Genomic DNA, 20,386 nt, shown 5'->3' with positions numbered 1-20,386 from the left:
TTGTGTATCGTGTGTAATATAGACACATGCGCGCATAACACATGTATGTAGATATGTGTTTTGTAAATATTAATGCAAAAGAATATGAAATCGATATACCCAGGCACCTTTTAGATTCGACTGCGTTAATAAATTAATGCACACGTATGTACACAAGTACGGGTAAAAAAAACTCTGTAGACGAAGAGGCCTGTAGGATTTGTATGATATAAGATTACGTATAAGTAGTGCAAATTGAAATAAAGTTGAAAGTTTTTCTATTTCTACTCGACGATTATAAATAGAGTGGTGATATATCCTTGTCCTTCGAAATTCCAGTTAACCGACAAGTACCTACCTATATTTTAAGGCTTTCTAATTACGTTATTATTCAAGTGCAATATAATAAAGTATATACTTGCTAAATAAAAAAATGTACCGCAAGATTGACCTTCACCTTGAATTTCAGGAGTGAGATTTTTTCATCTTCCAAAAATCTAACATGTTTGACTCACTAAAACGAGGAACTGTGTGACACGAAGCTCATTTTTCCGGTAGATTCTTTTATTTAACAAATCTCCGTCGATCCAGAATCCCGTGTAGATAGAATCTGTGTGAATCATGACATGTAATATTTTTACACCCTGTGGATACAGACGTAGATATGCACGCATGTTTGCTGTATGTATGTGTGTTTAAACACATGCGTGCGTGCGGACAGTACGGCGGACAGCTGTGTGGATGCGCGCGGCTTGAAAATTCATGCATAGGAGGTCGCTGCGTTCGCCGACCTTCCTTTGACTTTGTCGAGTCGATCCGTGTTGCGAATAAAAGATCCTCGAGAGTAGCGGAGAATTGTGCGAGTCAGTGGTTTACTCAGTTTACTGCATTAAGTTGGAGAAATTCGAGAAACGTTGCCAATACACCGCGAACCAGGCATAAAATCGTAGCAGCGATATCACGATCCAAGACCGGAACAATGACGACGCTAAACAAACTCAGCATCGATAAGGTGGACCTTGCGGGGAAAAGGGTTCTTATACGGTATATATATATATATATTTTTTTAATTATACGTCCCGCAATTTCAAAAGAACCTTCCAATTTCTCAAAAATTTTCAAACAATATGATATATCGTAGGAAGTATGAAAAGAAAAAGCCGGTTATGTATTAGCTTCCTAATTAACCTATAAAGATGCAAACCTAATCGTTGGAATAGTAAATGTAACCGCATTGACGTTACAGCGTCGACTTCAATGTCCCGTCGAAGGATGGAAAAATAACGAATAACCAGAGAATTGTAGCTGCATTGGATACAATCAAATATGCCCTCGAGAAGAAAGCAAAGTCCATCGTTTTGATGTCGCACTTGGGCCGTCCAGATGGGAAGCCAGACATGAAATACACCATGAAACCTGTTGCCGAAGAATTAAAATCTCTGTTAGGAAAGGAGATTTTGTTTCTGAACGACTGCGTAGGATCAGAGGTCGAAGCGGCTTGTGCAGATCCAGCGCCTGGAACAATTATCTTGCTTGAAAATCTCAGGTTTCATATAGAAGAAGAAGGCAAAGGAATTGGACCCGACGGAAGTAAAGTAAGCTACGCGCAGTTAGGTTTATAGATGATAATTCATAGCTGAAAATATAATCTCATATAACCTGTAACTGGAAACTCCCTTAAAGGTAAAAGCGGACAAAGAGAATGTCTTAAAATTCAGGAGTTCGTTAAGGAAGCTAGGTGACATTTACATCAATGACGCATTCGGTACAGCCCATCGTGCTCATGGTTCTATGCTCGGAGAGGGGTATGAAACGAGAGCAAGTGGTTTTCTTCTGAAAAAGGAATTGGACTATTTCGCCAAAGTATTGGACAATCCGCAAAGACCATTCCTGGCAATATTGGGAGGTGCAAAAGTTGCGGATAAAATACAACTGATCAATAATCTGTTGGATAAAGTTAATGAAATGATCATCGGCGGTGGAATGGCGTATACTTTCTTGAAAGTATCCAAGAATATGAAGGTAAATATTATGCCCGCCGTCGCTCTAAAATTCCATGTACACTAGGCGCCAGAATCGGCTTCCCTTCGGAAATTTGGCAACGTTGCATGTCACTAGGCATAACCTAGCGATTCTAGTGACATGCAACGTTGCCAAATTTCGATATTATTGGTTATAACATTATAAAAAAAAAATCCCCCAATTGGTTATACCGTGACCAAAAAAAAAAATCCCGTATAGATATTAGTTACGGCGTAACCAAAAAATAATTCCTGCAATAGATATTGGTTACACCGTAACCAAAACAAATTCTCGTCATCGATAATGGTTATTCGTAACCAAAACAGGTAAATCTTAATATTTTTTAATCACTTAATTTTTCAAAAAATTTCTGCAGAATTTAATGACAAATTGCCTTCCATTTGAATAAAAATTAACTTTTTCTTAATGATTTTTTTCAAACATATTTGAATAATAACTGTTACTTATTTTGGATCTCTGGCTTTCCATCTTAGATTGGTAATTCGCTGTTTGACGAAGAAGGTGCAAAAATCGTTAATGATTTATTATCGAAGGCAGAAAAAAATAAGGTTCAAATACACTTACCCATTGATTTCGTTACCGCGGAGAAATTTGCGGAAGACGCAGCCCCTGGTTCGGCGGATTTAGAAACCGGTATCCCTGATGGTTGGATGGGTCTTGATGTTGGACCAAAATCAAGAGAATTATTTAGCAGTAAGTGTGAGCTTTTTCCCGCCCATGAGCATGGTTTTCGAATATTCAGCCTAATCTATGATTTACAGAACCGATCGAGAGAGCAAAAACAATTGTATGGAACGGTCCAGCAGGCGTTTTTGAGTTCGCGAATTTTAGCAATGGTACGAAAAGCCTTATGGACAATGTTGTGGCAGCAACGTCGCGAGGTGCTATTACTATAATCGGAGGTGGTGATACGGCCACCTGTGCTGCTAAATGGAAAACTGAAGATAAAGTTAGCCACGTAAGCACCGGTGGCGGTGCGAGCTTGGAACTTCTTGAAGGGAAACTTTTGCCGGGAGTCGAGGCTCTTTCTCCGTTGTAGAAACAGATTCGTTTGGCCAACGTTTACATCTGCTGTAAGATGCAGTTGTTATTTGGATTTTGAACGCATCGATCCTACCACCGATACAACACACCGGCAATGGATAGAATGAATATAATGTAAAATAGTCTTGTTCCTATGTGACTAGATTCCTGTATCCGGGAAAACGTACCCGAGTTCAGTCGGGTACGGAAAATCTGCGCAAAATGCATCGAGTAAACTGCAAGATGCGTCTAAATGGTATCGAGGCAACGTTTCGATACGAAGTTACTACGGTTTAGCCGCCGATTAACTGTCTCCAGCGACAAATTGTTCGCATTAAAAGTTGAAAGCGTTGTACAACTCGGACGGTTCTGCCACTATAATAGAGGAGATCATAAAGCCGGGAATACCCCGTACATAAAACATATATTTAAGTAGAAACAATGTAAACATACCTTCTGTAATAAAACATCTAATGTTAAACTACTTGAAAACAACAATTCGTGTATCAGATTTTCTCATCTATATAAGACGCCATTTAAAATCAACGGAATGTCATCTTGCACAAGCGCTGTGGCACCCTATTGCGTTTGAACGTACGCGTACAAAAAGTCGATCTAAAAATAATTTTATTCCAACATGCGTGCGTGCGTAAACATATTTCTATTTACAGATACGATCTCTCTCCCTGGTAATAGCATTATCGAGAACAATAAATTCTATGTACACATCTAAAATATCAGCGTGTTATCGTTATCTCGATTCTTTTTTTCCCACAGGTTAAATAATTACGATTGCTAATTTACATCAAAGAACAATTTTGTGGTGACTGTTCCATGCCGCGAAGTAATACTGGCATAATTTGATCACTTTCGGCATCGATTTGGAAAGGCATTGCCTGATCTCCTACGAGCTCCTCTGGTAATTGGCCACATCCTTGCACTTCTTGCATAAGCGACATTACCAAATCAAAGCGTTCCTTTTTAATCGTTTCTGTATCTTCGTCCTTTTCTTTTTCGAGCTCGGTGCACACCTGAGGCAAACGGACAACGCGCGCGTGTATCGATATTATTAATAGCATCGATTCTAGAACAGAAATTTTGTCCGTTACTAACTTGTCGCATTAATTCCAACTGTTTGGTAAACCTCTGTAGATCGCTGGATGATATCCTCGTCTTTCTTTCTTCTAGCCACTCGGGATATTTGTCTACCAATTCCTTCAACGACGGATACAGGATTTCCTTAGACAGCAAATGTTGTAGCATTCCTTGCATAACAGGTAGAATTGCGCTAGGACCATCTTCCAAAGATGCTTGCCCGAGCATTTCAGATAAATCAGCCTCGCTCTGCGTTCATAGACGAACGTTTGCATTTCAAGATATAGAAGATGAAAGTACAGAAAGATCCGTATAATTTCTCGGACACAACTACCTGTAAATTCTCGGACGTTGCGGACAAGTCGTTTAGTGCTTGAGCAATGGCAGATTGAAAGTCTGTACTCGCGCTGTCCTTGTCATTCTTATCTTCATCTGTTATCGCACTCGCAATTGTTTGTGCTAATTTTTGGAAAGAAGCTCCTAGTTCAGTGTCTGTCCCTAACATGGAAATTTTGAAATCAACAGCCCGTTTCTTATAATTCTTACGAAACGTTTCTACCGAAGTTACCATTTTTAATTATATTCTGCAGATTCTCCTCAAATTGGTCTGCGGCTTCTTTAATGAAATCTTTGGTCCACGCATCCTCAGAAGTTTCAACCAAATCCTTATCCGTTGTTAATTCCAAAGCGTCCGCTTTCCAATTGTCCTCCTTATCCGACCGTTGTTCCTTGCTGAAATCCTTTAAAGCACCTGAAATATTCCATGTGATTACACAACATTTGCGAAAGATACATGTCTGTCGTTTAATGTCAGCATTCTCTCACTTTCATCGGCTAATCGGTAAAATTTTCGCCGGTTACGTAACATACAAGTACACATGTACATATATAAATGTTCGCTTGTAAAACCACGTGAAATAGATTGCTTTCTCCTTATTTTAGCTTTCTAGCCATGAAACCGCGCAAAACATGTTTGATAAATAAATCAAACGTGAAAACAAAATTGTACCCGCAAGTTCAAGTTTAAGGTTAGGATTAGCGTAGTATGTTCTTTTATTAGTGAATCTCTTGATAGAATAGTTCCTTACTGTCCAATAAATCATTTAATTCTTCATCTTCTACTTGATTCACAACTTTTTCGTCAGCCATGTCTATCGTCTATTCGTCTTCCTCTTTCAACTTTCAACAGCAGTAGTAGTGGTGGTATAGTAATATCAGGATGAGAATGCACATGTGCACTTGGCACATATATATCAATATATGTATGTATATGTTGGCATCGAAACGCTCCGCAACGCTACATAATGCGTTTATCAGCGCATGGCTACACATGTGCGTGCATTATTCCACTACATACATAGGTATATAGTATAGGTATGTAAGTATGTATATAGTACACGGTAATTGGGCTAGGTAGGGGTACATACAAAGGTTAGGTTGTAGAGCAGCAGTTAATGCTGAACCTCACTTACTCACCATTGTAATTTTAAATTTTGTTTTAATTTTAATGGTGCAATAAAGTCATTTAATAATAATAATAATAATAATAATACATGCCCGGGTCGAGCAGCCCGGTTGGTCCCGATGTATATATAGGCTATAGGCAAAATTAGTCAGCTGCCTAGGGCATAAAGTTGATAAGGAACGCAAAATAATCTTTTCATTGTTGGCATTTTTTAAAATAAAATTTTAAATAAAGTGTTACAAGTTGTACCATAAATGTTTTGAGCTACGAATAAAAGTTTGGGTCAAGGTCAGGGAAAAACTTGAGTAACCTCGAGCCGTAGAGGTATTACATATACCTATAGCTGCAGTAGCGATGAGGCGTTTAGTTTACCGTTAACCTAATCTTAGAAAAACTATTACATGTATGTATATGTAATAGCTTTGTTTCTTTTCTTCTTTCAATATTAAATCCTTATATCGCGAACGAGAAATATCGATCTATAGGGTTAACCGAATTTTTAATGTAGCAATTCATTCAATCAACGCTATTATTATTGATGGTAATATTTTGTAGGGGCCACCCTTTCCCGTTATCCGATTGAGCTCAAGCTTTACACGGATTTGTTTTTTAATTATTTGAAACTATTCTGGAGGGTGCCCCGAAGAAAATCTTGAAAAAAAATTTGATCAAGAGATATGCTCGAAACGCTACAAATGATTCAGCGGAAGTATGAAATATACTGTAATTGCTTTCTTTCTCTGGGTTATTTTCTACGTACGTTTCTCAATGGATTCGCGGTGCCTGATTTTTCAAAAACTGCAGTGCCCTTCTAATTTTCAACTCGACCAACGACCAAAGCCGACGACAGACAAAATGAAAAGGTTTAAAACATTGTATAGATAAAATAAGTATGTTTGACTTTATTAAGAATAGTGATGCGCAAACGGAAGAAAGCCAGCCTCCACTATTGCAAAATACAATTATCTATTTTGATTTATATCTTGCTCAGAGAAGACTTTGCTCAACACTAGGCAACATACATCTATCTGATCTAGGCTCTCCTCTTGTTTCAAGTCTTTGATACACCGTTCCAATGTGGATTGTAAACAAAGTTCCGGGCGTTGACACTCTTTTATAGCAGGGAGAAAATGATTATTGGTCAAGCCATTGAGAATGTTCAACAGCTGGTCTCTGAAACGATGAATTACGCTTGATTTTCTTCGATTATCCATACAGATGTAGACGAATGAAGTTGAAATCTGAATAGAACGATACCTAATTTCCGGAAGTAGATCAGGGGTGGCTAGGAAAGCTGCTGCCTGCTCGATCAAACCCATATTCACTAGTGTCAGCCTTAAATCATCCGTATCTTCCTTATTACAGAGCGAGGACAATAGGAAGGCTGATTTAATTTGTAATTTCTTAACTGAACTTTGCATAGCTCTCAAAAGAACAGAGTAGCCATCATTGATATTCATGTATTCCAAAGATATCGGATGCTCGCGAACTATACCTGTATTCAACATATAAATTCCATGTAGAGATTCCTTTGGACTCTAAGCAAACATGGCTGTTATTCGATGGTGAGAAATCTCTCTACTTACAAGATACAGCGTATAAAGCTTTGATCTTAGCAGTGTCTGCTGGGTCTGTGTCTATCATGTTCAATAAGATGGGGAACAGACCAGTCTCTAGAAATCTTTCCTGGCAGAACGGATTATTCTGTGCTAATTCGGCTATCACATCCGCTGCTCTCCATCTGATGCAACTATGCGGGGAATTTAAACAGGGACCGAATATCGAAAAGCCACCTATTTTGTAAAAGTCATTAGCGGTGTCTATATTATCTACATAATCCTTAATCCTCTCCAAGGCAGATTCGTGTTGCGATGTATCGTCTTCTGGTCGAACATCGACTATATTCGATAAAATCTTTATAGCCTTTTGTAATTCCTCTATGACGTTGCACGACAGAGAGGAAATTGTTTGTTTCAGGAATTCTTGCCTCTGTAAATATGCAGCTACTAGAATTCCGTGTAACGCGAATTTAACATTCGAACGTAAAGATGACACGTACTTCTGCATCCATCGGATGGAACTGTGTGTCGCTGGTAGTGCCTTGGGAGTCACTTGCTTCCATAGCGTATCTAAGTAGTCCCTGCAGGCTTGTCGCCGGCCTAGGCTGAGGCATGTGTGATTCGGTGTTGTTCACGATCGGAGGCGAACCTTGGATCGACAGAGGTCTAGCGCTGCTACTTGCGCATGGTTGTTCTTGGTGATTGGTGCGCCGAGAGCTGAAACAATGCAGCGATCGCCACTAATATTTATGCCAACTTATGCTTCTCGATTACGGAAAAAAATTCTCATACTTTTCCATTTTGCCTATATGCGCTGCACCCATTAATCAAATACTTATTCTGTGTCTCAAGAAAATATTATTCCAATGTAGTGCTGAGAAAAACGCATTATGAGGTTGAACGCGCAGACGTTTGGTTATCCACCTAACCCCTATTATGTACCACTTTTACTTCGATAGATCCTTGAAATGGAATGGAATATGACGGAAAAAATCTTGATCAAAGCGTTCGCGTTCGCTCTCACCAGCTCTTACACAGCTATCGGACTTGAGAGCATTGAAAGCCTTGGAACCACTTTAAACAGTGTGTGTGTCGCAGTTCGATGCATATATGTAACTATATATATAAATGATTTCATCGCACGCGTGCGCATACAGGTTACTTATTGTAATTGTAACCTTCAAAAATGCAAGTTCAGATCTCGACCAATCTCGACACGATTTCATCGAGAATCCATAAAACGTTTATATCACGCTAATGTTACCAAATTCTATAATGTAAATAACCAACAGCGCCGATTAATAAAACAAATTCTGCGCTTTGATAATAAAATTTTATTTCGGGATGTAAACCAATCGGGGCAAGTCGGAGAAAATATTCGTCCGAGGATATTGAATATTGGGTTTTTAGTCGCATGCATATTAAGGACTAATAACGTGTATATCGAAATATACTGCTTTATTATCAACCCCATTTCTCCCATAACATATTCTTTGTAGATATTTATTTTACATTTACATCGTTTGAAAATATTCACAATTGCTTTGAGTGTTCATTCTGTCCACCTGTGAGAGCAATGTTGATTAGTACAAACATAATATAACCTCATTTCCTCTTCTGCTCGTCTGGTCTGTGCCTGGAAAAATACAGCCTCTCTGTGGTTACACTTTGGACATGGATGTTCCTCGGTTCTTGGTAAAGTAGGATCTGAGATAACATCAGCTACTATATGCGTCAGTTCGCTGAAATCATTTTACCATTCGGGTTGTAAATGCTACATTTCCTATACAAATTTGGTCGAGTGAATCGCTATATATATGCTGCCTCTACTTACTCGATTTCGTGCATAATTTTGTTCACGTAGATACAATTACTATCAGCCAGCTGCTTGAAATCACAATTTCTACACTGAAAAGTACATGTACCCGAATGCGCGATCATTTGGAATTATCCTTTAATACTAAAAGAGAGCACAAAATCATTTCCAATACTTACAGCATACATCAATACTTTGTTTTCTTTATCCTCTTTAGGGTACAACATATTGTTGCATTCCTGACAGAATCTAATACCAACAAACCCTGGTCCATCGTCGTGCGTATCGTAACCAGTTATTTTTGACATATTTCACTCGCGTTAATATCTGTCAAGTCAAACAATAAATTTCGCATGTATACATAGATATGTACATACACACTCTATCTTTGCGTAGGGCCATGTAGGTCCACCTAGGCTGTGCTGTGTCATCTTGCATACGCATCGCTATTCGTTAATGCGAGTATGTAGCCTACATACTTGACCGGCTGCGCTTTCTCTTTACGAGACCGTGCTGATCATTCTTAACAATTCCTAACCACTGAATTGAAAAAATTGTTTACAAAGTTTAGTTGCTTCGGACCAATCGCACGTATGACATGCACCAAATGAAAACTTTTTTTATTGGTTACGAACCGTTACGAGCGGTTACGAACCATGGACGTTAGGACATGGGTCCATGTTACGAACGAACCTTGTATTCTTATAATTTCAGGCACACGGATTTCAGGCCCATGTCGGTATATGTTTACGTATGTATAAAAGCATAGAATTCCACATGGAAGGGACTATTTCGGTTAAACGTTATTTAAAAATTTTCCAATATTCATTCGTGAATGTTTTTAAGGTGTAGGTTGATGGATGAATAGTAACTAAACTAACCTATCGAAACTTTTGGTGCATTCTCATGAAATGGCGCGAATTTATATAATACAAATATGATCGTTATACGCTTCGTAATTAAAATAGAGATAATTGGGAGGGACAATTATTCATATTAATTACTGCGTGAACGGTGAACGTGTGTGTTATGTATGTACGCACTCCATTACTCTCATGTGGAAACAGTGAAAACGAAATTTGAAATGAAACGCCAAGCAGCGTGTACGATTTGATCGATGTTGGTATGTATATAGTATGTATGCATTTATATATGTTTCTTGTAGTACAATGTGTAATATATGAAAAAATAGATGGGTAGATAAGATAAGATGTTGGTATATAGGCAATAGTATAGATTGAAAGGTTGCGAAGGGTTGTGGGCAGCCAAGTTCGGGGAGTTTAACGTTCGTAAGAGTTTTCAGGAAAGAGCATGTGGTGCGCTAGTGTTCCATTAAGCTACCCCCAGCCTTACTACCCCCACCCTTCCATTCGAGCTCCCCTAGCTAGTGCAAATCTCGGCGGATGAATGTTTTCTTAAGGGATTCTTCCCGAAAAGCGACGCGAAAATCTGAGAGGAGTAGACGGAGCTAAAAATTTGTGAGTGAAACCATTTATCGTAAATCGCCGTCTTATTCTTCCATTCCCAGAATCACAAAGTTTGTAGGATTCGGTTTCGTAAACTAAGAAGAAAGACCAAACTTGTGTTCAAGGCGTTCCTGGGGGGTGATGGCACTCACGCCGACAGCGTCTCCCACAAAGATTTCACCATTTTTCTATTGACAAAAAAATTTTCAAACTACTTCTCCGCATACCTCGGATATTTTTTGGTTAACCTGTCGGCTAGTACGCTTTGAACACGTGATTACGATAAACGCCGCGTAACTAGAGTTTATATTCCAACATTTTTTTCCCAACATTCCTCTTATGCACTACCAACGAAAAATTTGTTTTCTTCCACCTTTGCTTCCGGATAACGCTATGGATATTCTTTGAAAATTTTCGGCTCTCGATTTCTTTCGTTATAGTCACGCACTCAACTACAATATATTTACCGATTCCATCATTCCACCATTCAGGTGTATCTTTTGTATTTTACAACTACGATATATTTCCGCGCGTACGCGAATACATAATCCGAATAATAATAATAACCGCAACAATAATAATAATAATTATAATAATAATATAAAATTTTCGCTAACAACACAGTCACAGTGTAAATTACTTTAAGCAAATCTTTAGGTATATTGGTAATCAATTTTTCTTTTCCCTTGTATAATCCAAGGTTTTCATATTCTCTTTCCATTACTTGTCGTTATCAGTCTCACAGATGATTCTTGCCTGGCTAATTGGAAATTAGATATGGAAAGTTTGCTGTGTGATTTGATGTATTCAACGAGCTTGCCCATTTTGTATTAATCTATCAATGGGGTAACGAATGATTCGCCTTTGACGATTTAATAATAATTCACCGGGTGATATATATATATATGTATACATATATACATATACATACATATATATATACATATATATATATATATATATATATATGTTAGAAAGTTTGATAGGAGACACGGATAAAGAATAGTTTCTATCGCGTTTCAACTTAATAGTGGTACCGGTAGTGCATAATAACAGGGTATACACCTTACATCTGGGGACGTACCTGTTAAAAGTTTGTTCAATGCATATAGAAACACCAGAAGTGGTGGCGCAGATAGTTTTGATACTTCTCCAGCTTTCTTTCTCTCTTCTCCGTGTGCTTCTAAAGATCTTAATTTTTATTCTGTTAAAACGTAATTGAACAATGTGTTGATATCAACAGGGAAATTGTTCTAAAACGGTACTATAATGGAGAGCGGAAGTAACTTGCATACCCCCGCTAATTATCCCGGCGGGGATCGCCAGCAGTTCTGTGTTTCCTGGAATTCTCATCAGTCGAATATGCACAGCGCGTTCCCAAAACTTTTAAGTTCAGAGCAGTTCGTCGATGTGACTTTAGCCTGCGACGGAGGTTCAATCAAGTGTCACAAAGTGGTCTTGTCGGCTTGTAGCGATTACTTGGAACGTTTACTGCTAGAGATACCGTGCAGCCATCCTATTATCTTTCTGAGAGACATGAGAATGTGGGAACTTCAGGCTTTGGTTGAATTTATGTATCGCGGCGAAGTGTACGTAGAGCGGCAGCAACTTGCTAAATTAATGCAGGCTGCTGAAGTATTGCAGGTAAGAGAGCTATTAAGGGAACTGTTACGCCTCTCTATCGCTCTGCAGCTTGTCCGTCTGTCCGTGGCTGCCCTAATACGTACTGCAAATACCGTAGATGTACAGTTGTAACGGATCCTTACAACAGCAATTTCATCAACAGGTTCGCGGTTTGTCCACTCAAGGAAATGATAATTCTTCGAACGAAAGCAACTCCCAGCAGTGCGACTCTAATACTCCTATCGTTCCATCGACGACTACGCAGCAAGATGGATCTAGTTACCAAGGCGAGGAAACTCCGTCCAACGACGGAGTTTCGAACGCCCACTTTCTGGAGACTAAACCGGTCGTGGCATCCGGCACGGTATGCGCTCCGTCGCATAGTACTACGCCGGTATCGCAGAATCCCAGTTCGTCGAGTTTTATGAACATGGAGCACAGCGAAGCACTGCAGCATTTGGAGAAAGCGCTCAGTGCTTGCGAGGCAACTTTAACGGAAACTCAGGGAATGGTTAAAATGGAACCGGATGAGCAGTTTACTCAGCAACACGACGTGAAGCCTTACTCCATGAGTATGGTCCCGAGCAGTAATTGTAACCCTAGTAGTCCATTTCCTGCGATCGAAGGTAAGCAAGAAATTAGCAAGGAGGAGTGGGTAAACGGGAGAGGGAGCGAGGAGGATAGCTATTTTCGTTCGCTTCTTGTTTTATTTGCTGCGGTTGAAATTCGTTGGTTCTTCGAGTACTCGGTGATTATTAATGTTCCGTTACATGAACCTTGAACGATACTATTTTCATCCTAAAACGAGAGAAACGGGCTTTCTTTTCACCCTTTCGTTGGTTGCTCGATTTCAGGCTACCAGAGACGACAAAGACGTTCGGAAGAAGAGTTGAAGCAAGCTTCAGACATGGTGGCCCGTGGTATGACGTTTCAAGTTGCTTCGGAAAAGTACAAAATTCCGATAAGTACGATTCGATTCTACATGGTTAGAAAAGGTATATTGCAAAGGCGAAAACGCGGTCGCGGTTCGAGTAATCTTGGGATGAATAGTCAACCAGGAAGTCCCGCAAGCCCGCCATATCATATGATGAATTACCGTTTGCCAGAGAGCCTAAACTCCAGCCTACCGTAGTGCTGTACGAAAAGTAGCGAGTTTTTAGACTTGAGTTGAATCGAACAAATTTTTTATTGCCGCATCGGAGCTGTTCCAGACTGTCATTATTCCCATCCTTATTGACTCACACTGAGTTATCCGTTCTTCGTTTATCATTCACGAGATGCGACTACGCATATCCACTGCGAGTGCGTTTTCGCCGAACTACTCGTTCGTTACACACCACCACACATTTATTGCATTTACAGAAATTAGTAATTTAATAGAGAGTAATTGACAATGTGTACGTATCGTACACGATAGACGCGATTTTAGTCTCGAACAGCTCGGCTCCGTGTACATAAACGCCATACGCAAGCTTTCGGACGCAGCATCGAGGCAAGAGAATGAAAATAACGAGAAACAAAAAAGAGCAAACTTGTCGCGATGATTTCGCGGTTTTCGGCCGATATATCGAGAGCATCTCTTTCTGTCATGGTGTCGTTTCGTTTCGTTTAGTGGAGAAAGTTTGTACAGCTTTCGTTTCGCTTCTTTCTGACCTCGATGTAGGCAAAGAAGACCGGTGTATCCGTGAAAAAGTGTCGATGCAGCGCTCGAGGGCCCACTCGCTCGTACGGTTCAGTTTTGAGCCGCGTTACGTTCTTCTACTTGGTGACACATACACCTTGCGTACATGGATAGCGTAAGAGGTATTTTTCAGAGTCCTATACACAGATTGATACAACAGATTTACAAAACACAGTTCATAGAGAAGATTGAACGCGTCACGCGAAGGATATTTTTACGACCGCTCGAAAATCTTTTGATAACACGTATCCGTAGGATAGGTTCTTTTTTTATTGCGTCGTATTTATATGTATATATATATATATACACACACAAACACACTCTCTCTCTCTCACACACACACACTCTCACACACACGTATATATGTGTGTACATACTGGCAAGTTGCTCGTGTTTTGAATCCGTGGCATAGCCCGCAATCAATTCTAGATTCCGAGTATCGAATTTTCATCCTTTCTCGGTGTAATCAAGTGGAGTCTAATTTTGATCTTTTGACAGAATGTTTAGTTGCTTTTATTCAACATAAAATCATCGGAGAGAACGGAACAGAATCGAAGCTCACGGTTGGACGGCACACTGTAACTACGGTGTGTGTATTTAGTCGTAGGCTTCATCCATGAACGAACGAATATTAGTCACCATGTTCAAGACTGGTAACACACGTGGGTGACTCGCAACCACGTCGTTCTTATTATACTTCAAATCTGGATCTATAACACAGATATTTTTTTTAGACACCGGTTGGTGTCTTCTTTCTGCTCATACATATACATATATATATATATATATATATATATATATATATATATATTTATATGTGTGTGGACGTGTGATCCCAACCTCCCCTCCTCCCATCCCCCATTCACCCTACATATGTATATATATAAAACGCGCGCATATACATATATAATACGCGTATACATATGATTCTATGAGTTGCCAAGTTATCGATGTATATACATGCACATAAATGTCATATGCATGCATACATACATGCATGTGTATAAACATTTATATACCGGTAATTCAATAGTCGGCACTCAAAGAGCCGGTACTCGTTCAAACAGTTTACGATTTAGCTTCGTCAAAAACGTCACGGGAAAAAAAGGAATGATCATGACGTATGTAGCATAACGCTTTTTACATGCTAGTGTACAAATAACATTTATAATTGATCGTCAAAATCCACCAGTTTTTGTAAAAACGATCAAAACACGGCCTTGGGTCATTTTATGAATACTGGATATGCCTTTTCAAAAGATTATATAATTATACATTGAGAACTCTAGCGTATACACATACACACACTTCTGCGCGTACAGGCGCGTATAAAGATGCATACATACCCAAGTATATACTCGCGCGCGCACACACACACACACACACACATTAAAACAAACAAACGTAACCGTGCAGTGTATTGCCTTTGTTAAATAGCATTCGGATAAAGCCATATTTTTCCATGCAATGCAATAATCCAGCAAAGTAAATTACCGTAAATGTGAAACAGCCTAAAATAGAGCAGAGTGCAAGATATAGAGAAGGGAAGGCAAGAAGAAAAGGAAAGATATAGTGTCAACGGAGGAGGAGGAATTGAAGTAAAGAGAGAGGGTGAAGGAGAAGAAAAAAGCATAAGAAGAAGAATAAAATGGAGAAGGTGAAGAAAGAACGGTAAAGATGGATAGAATAAGGAGCGTAGTCGATGTAAAGCGCTGTACAGACGATTTCCTACCACTTGGAACGTGTCTGCCTTTTATTCCGGACTGATGTAAAGTCCTGACTTTCTTTGTATGCGACAATATACGACATACCACGTAGAGGAACAACTAAATTAGGCTAGGAAATTTTATAAACTTTTGGTTTCTCGCGGTGTAGGGGCAGTGAGATCTAAGAAATGCTGAAACCCATGCGCGCGCGAATTCGAGTCGGTGACAGATCGGAACAGTACAATTTCAAACGTATTTTCTGATACTTTGTTTAATCTGTCTATAGTTCCGTAGATTCTTCAAATACCTCTTGCTGCACGATTTCGTTAACTTCTCCCTTTTTTTCCCTCTCCTGTATCTTTTCGCCCCCGTACCCTCTGTGTCTGCTTATTTTTCCATGGCCCGGTTCCTTTTCGTCTTCACTCTTCTTCCGTATTGTTTTCGTACGCATCGTTTGGTCGTCGAGATTCAGTTCGTCAAGATCTTGGCGAGAAAGCTAGGTGAGAGAGAAATAAGAAAGAAGTGTAAGAAGACGGAAGTAAAGAAGAGGAGGAGAATGAAGAAGATGAAGAGAAAGTAGATGAAGAATAGCATGTACAAGCGTTGTGCGGTTATACATATAGATTCGGCGTGAATCAAGTGACGAACACGTGGCGAGGTAGATTTCTGTTGTATCTACAATGGCGTTGCTGCTTGAGAGAAGTTGTATCGCGCGAATCGTCGTTCAAAGAGTTCCAGTTGACAAAGGTTTTATACAAATCTATTAAAAACCAGTATTTCAAACCAATGAAGAATAATTAGTTTTCTAATAATAACGATACGTTTTACGTGAACTTAGTACAGTGCTTAAGTCTGTAATGCTCAGCGTATCTAAACAAATATTTTTAGTGGAAATCCGTGTCATACTCACGTGTATTATAATGCCCTTAAAATATATAACTAAAGAAAAATCAAAGATGCATGGACGATACTTGACGACTGTATGATTATTACTATAGCCGTTTTCTTACAAGTACCGTAGACCATAGCCATTTCGAGGCAGTTTATGTTATGTGTATGTATACACACACGTATATGTATATGTACGTATACATACATTTAATTAGGTTATCGCTTCGGACAACACTTTTTACGGCGGTATTATTAATTTGTAGATAGAATTCGCGATTATATGTATTACAGTGATCGATCGACACTTTTAATTAAGATTTGTTTTTACAGTTACCGAGATGTATCAGTGTCCCCGCAAATACCATGGAACACGATCGATTGGTCTTTACGCTTTTTCCTCTCTCCTACGTGGTTTTCCAGCTTCGCTAAGTACTGTGTGTGTGTGTGTTTTTTTTTTTACTGTTCGATAGATTCTGTAAAGTAGACGAGTTTTGCCTGTACTTGTTCGGATAGCGTGCGATCGCTGTACCATGTACGACGCATATTTACTTCAGCCGAGCGTGGTAGCTGTAACAGACGAGAGAGAGAAAAGGGAGAAGGATAACGATGGGGTTGTTGGACCGTGCGGAAAACTGGTCGATTCGGCGCTGATACTCTCCGTCGATCTTCCGATCTCGTAGTAACTGACCGACCGATCGGGCTCCTTGCTCCAAGTAGAATCGTAAAGTACGTTCAACAAATATTTTTTGACGAAATCAGAAACCTATGGAGAGCCCAATTTTCTAAACGTAGGTCCCTTAAGCTAACAAATTTAAATAGTGCGACCATTAAGGCAACGTTGCGTGTATATACGAACTATGTAATATCGGTTCGAGCGAGACGCGTCTCTCGTTACTCCTTGAATTCGGAACGATCGAATTCATGGTATCATGCGGACGCGCAGAGTGCGGCTCTTGAAGAATCGGCACCGCGGCCGACGGGCGATACACGTTGAAAACAGTGTAAGTAGGCACACAGCGCATATGAAAGGATGAATTAACCGGCACGGGCAAAACCCGGCGCTATTCAGTTGAATCGCGCGTTTATCGCGAAACCGTGTTTTGGGGATGATAGTCATCGAGAGCCGTATCACGAATCGAAATAGAAAAGAAGAAGAATGCGTCGAATTGTATTTCTTCCTTTTTTTTTTTCTTTTTCCTTTATGTATGATTTTGTTATTTCTTGCGAGCCTCGGAAGAAATAGCCGCGAAACCGGAAGCGTAGGCAAAGGTAAAGACGGGATCCAAGTTGGAGAGGAAATTCACGGTCGTCCATAGTATAGCTATGGTACTTTTACTAATCCTTGGCCAGGATTTTCTTGCTCGTGCCAGCAATACCCGGCAACCCGGCACAACCCGACAGGAGCGTCAGATCCGATCACGAACGCCACAGCAACAGTAATGTAAAGTTTAAAGTTTCTTCGAGTCGCGATACACACGCACTTCTGTACAGATCTTTTCGTAGGCTGCGACGGTTTCCATAAAAAGAAAAAAATCTGCAATTGTCGGCTTCGCGAAGCTAAAGTATTGTTGTTTGATTTATGTATAAGGCGTACGTTAAGGAAAAAATGCTTATAATTTTAGGGTCGTGTAACGTGTGTTAGCGGAGCATGCTTCTAAGTAGGAAGATAGGACAATGCTATAACAATAATTATTATAATTAAAATGAATTAAGGAAATAAGGCATTTAATAAGTGCAAAGTATTTCTTAATAAAAGTACTTCCGAAAAAAAGAAGACACGAGAATATGACTAGTTCCTGCCCTTTGTAAACAACGGGTCGCGTCAAGGACGTTCGCGCGCCAACGATGGCAACGGAGAAATTTACTTCCGACGTAGTCGCAGTCACGATCCAGTCGATGCTTGATTGAGATTGAGATTTTGGTAAGCTGAACATTGTATTCTGTATAGGTGTATGTTTCTGGGCGAAACGTGTATAGATACAGTTTTTTCTCTTCTATATTTTCTTCGCTTTTTTTCATGGACTTAAATATAAGTCCGAGGATTTTATGGCAGGGACTGTCGGAAGAAGAGGGGCGTAGAGGGTCTCTTCTTACCACTGGCACGACGGATACGGAACTGACACGGAACGGATATGTGTGCGCAGACCTTTAGCCTGTGGATGAGACTAAACAGTCCTGGCGACAGTGGCGACGGACGATGGCTGGCGACCGCTTTGGGTCTTCCATCTATCGGGTGTCGATGGATTGATTGTTTAGAGTGAGATAGGGAATAGGGTTAAGGTGCAATTTCGTTTCGAGCGTCAAAACCAGTCACGTGATCGGTCCACGGGACTTTGAGCCAGGGAATTGGAGCAGACCAATTTTTTATTTACTTCGCTCCGACATCAAAATATTTGTTCCAGCTCCGCTCCTGCACCGCTTCATGGTGTTTTTTTTTAAAATAATAATTCTTTTAATACTTTCATGCCTGATTTCTTCACCTCCGATTAAAGTCCCGGTTAGTAAACGACCAGTTGGATGCTACCATGTGGCAGTTATGTGGAACATAAATCTAACTGGAAGATTACTGAAGGTGAAGAAATCGGCCGTCAAACAGTGAGCTTTCATTTGCAACAAACCCTATCTTTCTAGCTTTCCATTTTCATATAAAAAAAAATTCATAAAGAATGCTTAATTCTCGGGCAAAGAATGTACTGTGCCTCCTTAACACCCGGCTGCGCGACCCTACGATGTAATACTTTCTCAATGATGAAAAATTGAGAATTGGTATTTATTAAAAACATTTCATTTATCTGCTGTTATAAAATGAAAGAAAGTTCAAATAATAATAAAAAAATTTGGAGCAGTGGAGCAGTAATAATTTTCCGTACTTCGGCTCCGCTCCTGCTCCGTGCAAAACCGCATTGCTCCGCGCTCCAGCTCCGAGCTCCGCTCCAACGCTCTGCTTTGAGCGTCAAAACCAATCACGTGACCGAGGCTCGACCAACGAACGAGCGAGTCAGAGCATGTCAGAGTGAACGAGCGTTTAGCGGAGAAGGTAAATAATCGAGGTTAGCTTTTCCGCTTGATGCTGAAGGTCACGTGGACCGATCACGTGACTTGTTTCGATGCTCAAAACGAGCGTCGAGCGTCAGCATGAAATTGCACCTTTATGGCAAGCGGCCTGACGCCACATTGTCAAAGAATAGGGACCCCGTTCCTGGAGGATCTGGCCGAGCGTCTTACTACACTTTCGAAAATTCTTTCTTACAAATATTAACGTAAAAACATGAAACCAGAGAATTTCGTCATGGTTTCTTTTACACGTAGGCACGCGCGAATACTAAAGCTAGCTGCGTGCGTGCACATGTACGTAAGTATGTATGAATAGTTTTCAACCTTGGAGCTGTTTCTCATCTCTTTGCACGGTCATTCACCACGCGTGGCGCGAGAAACACGTAAGTAGGTATGTATGTACATATGTAGTGGTAGAATGTGTGGAAATCCGGAGGAAGATGAAGGGGAAGAAGAGGAGAAGTAGGTAGGTACCTACTACCTACTACCTAGTAGGAGGATAAACAATTAAACACAATTACAAAGAATATCGTTAAATCGTTCTCCATAGTAGGATAGAGTCGGGGAGAGATGGCCCACTTTTTTTAAAGCAATCAGTACACCGTAAATTTAGTGGTTTTATAAAGGACAAAAATATATTTGCGAAAGGAAATACATTTAAATAAATAATATAAAATTGAATTAAAAAAATAATCATACATTGAAAAAAAAAATAAATAAAATTGCAGTCTATGCGAAAGGCTATATAAAAGATGACATGTTACTAGGTTAATAACACGAAAAATTATTTCTTTTTCTTGTACAGAACTTTTCCATTTTTTACAGCTCATACAGTGAACCCAGTCATCGGGTTCTGATGTACAGCTCTACTGCTCAGTGATGCCAGAACCGTGGTTTTTCGCCCACGGGCGCTACCCCCACTCTATGACCAAGCGTACCCCCATTCTACGACCTAATCACTTTTCTAGTTTATACTTAATAAATA

General features: G+C 39.8%; 5 protein-coding genes and 1 long non-coding RNA gene across 7 annotated transcripts; 2 read left to right on the top strand and 4 right to left on the bottom strand.

Moving 5' to 3' along the window:
- The first annotated feature begins 752 nt into the window (after positions 1–752).
- Positions 753–3,543, top strand: Pgk (phosphoglycerate kinase). Its single transcript, XM_076806813.1, has 5 exons — positions 753–1,023; positions 1,226–1,574; positions 1,663–2,001; positions 2,496–2,715; positions 2,784–3,543. The coding sequence occupies exons 1-5, from the start codon at positions 959–961 to the stop codon at positions 3,059–3,061; spliced, it is 1,251 nt and encodes a 416-aa protein (XP_076662928.1). The 5' UTR covers positions 753–958; the 3' UTR covers positions 3,062–3,543.
- Positions 3,544–3,657: 114 nt separating this feature from the next.
- On the bottom strand, positions 3,658–5,390 carry Pex19 (peroxisomal biogenesis factor 19). 2 transcript variants are annotated; one of them, XM_076806836.1, is made up of 5 exons: positions 5,229–5,390; positions 4,709–4,891; positions 4,475–4,638; positions 4,159–4,389; positions 3,658–4,076 (listed from the first exon to the last, which is right to left on the bottom strand). In XM_076806836.1, the coding sequence occupies exons 1-5, from the start codon at positions 5,287–5,289 to the stop codon at positions 3,846–3,848; spliced, it is 870 nt and encodes a 289-aa protein (XP_076662951.1). In that variant the 5' UTR covers positions 5,290–5,390; the 3' UTR covers positions 3,658–3,845. The 2 variants fall into 2 exon arrangements, with proteins under 2 accessions (XP_076662951.1, XP_076662952.1); XM_076806837.1 differs by having other exon boundaries at positions 4,475–4,632.
- Positions 5,391–6,478: 1,088 nt separating this feature from the next.
- On the bottom strand, positions 6,479–8,275 carry LOC143366378 (hsp70-binding protein 1). The gene is made up of 5 exons (XM_076807442.1): positions 7,957–8,275; positions 7,665–7,881; positions 7,192–7,594; positions 6,863–7,100; positions 6,479–6,778 (listed from the first exon to the last, which is right to left on the bottom strand). The coding sequence occupies exons 1-5, from the start codon at positions 7,986–7,988 to the stop codon at positions 6,568–6,570; spliced, it is 1,101 nt and encodes a 366-aa protein (XP_076663557.1). The 5' UTR covers positions 7,989–8,275; the 3' UTR covers positions 6,479–6,567.
- A 369-nt stretch (positions 8,276–8,644) lies between these two features.
- Rpii15 (RNA polymerase II subunit RpII15) lies at positions 8,645–9,596 on the bottom strand. Its single transcript, XM_076807443.1, has 3 exons — positions 9,160–9,596; positions 8,999–9,072; positions 8,645–8,906 (listed from the first exon to the last, which is right to left on the bottom strand). Exons 1-3 carry the CDS (start codon positions 9,286–9,288, stop codon positions 8,717–8,719), a joined length of 393 nt encoding a protein of 130 aa, XP_076663558.1. The 5' UTR covers positions 9,289–9,596; the 3' UTR covers positions 8,645–8,716.
- A 712-nt stretch (positions 9,597–10,308) lies between these two features.
- Positions 10,309–14,062, top strand: LOC143366377 (uncharacterized). Its single transcript, XM_076807441.1, has 4 exons — positions 10,309–10,458; positions 11,690–12,090; positions 12,233–12,695; positions 12,924–14,062. Exons 2-4 carry the CDS (start codon positions 11,716–11,718, stop codon positions 13,199–13,201), a joined length of 1,116 nt encoding a protein of 371 aa, XP_076663556.1. The 5' UTR covers positions 10,309–10,458; positions 11,690–11,715; the 3' UTR covers positions 13,202–14,062.
- A 177-nt stretch (positions 14,063–14,239) lies between these two features.
- Positions 14,240–18,123, bottom strand: LOC143366380 (uncharacterized). The gene is made up of 2 exons (XR_013084725.1): positions 15,123–18,123; positions 14,240–15,060 (listed from the first exon to the last, which is right to left on the bottom strand). It is a non-coding gene; the product is annotated as an uncharacterized LOC143366380 (long non-coding RNA).
- Positions 18,124–20,386: the final 2,263 nt, after the last annotated feature.

This window comes from Andrena cerasifolii, chromosome 2 (assembly GCF_050908995.1).
Source record: "Andrena cerasifolii isolate SP2316 chromosome 2, iyAndCera1_principal, whole genome shotgun sequence".
Lineage (NCBI taxonomy): Eukaryota > Metazoa > Arthropoda > Insecta > Hymenoptera > Andrenidae > Andrena > Andrena cerasifolii.
Note: the sequence above shows the minus strand (reverse complement) of the source record. Positions and strands in the feature narration are given on the sequence as shown.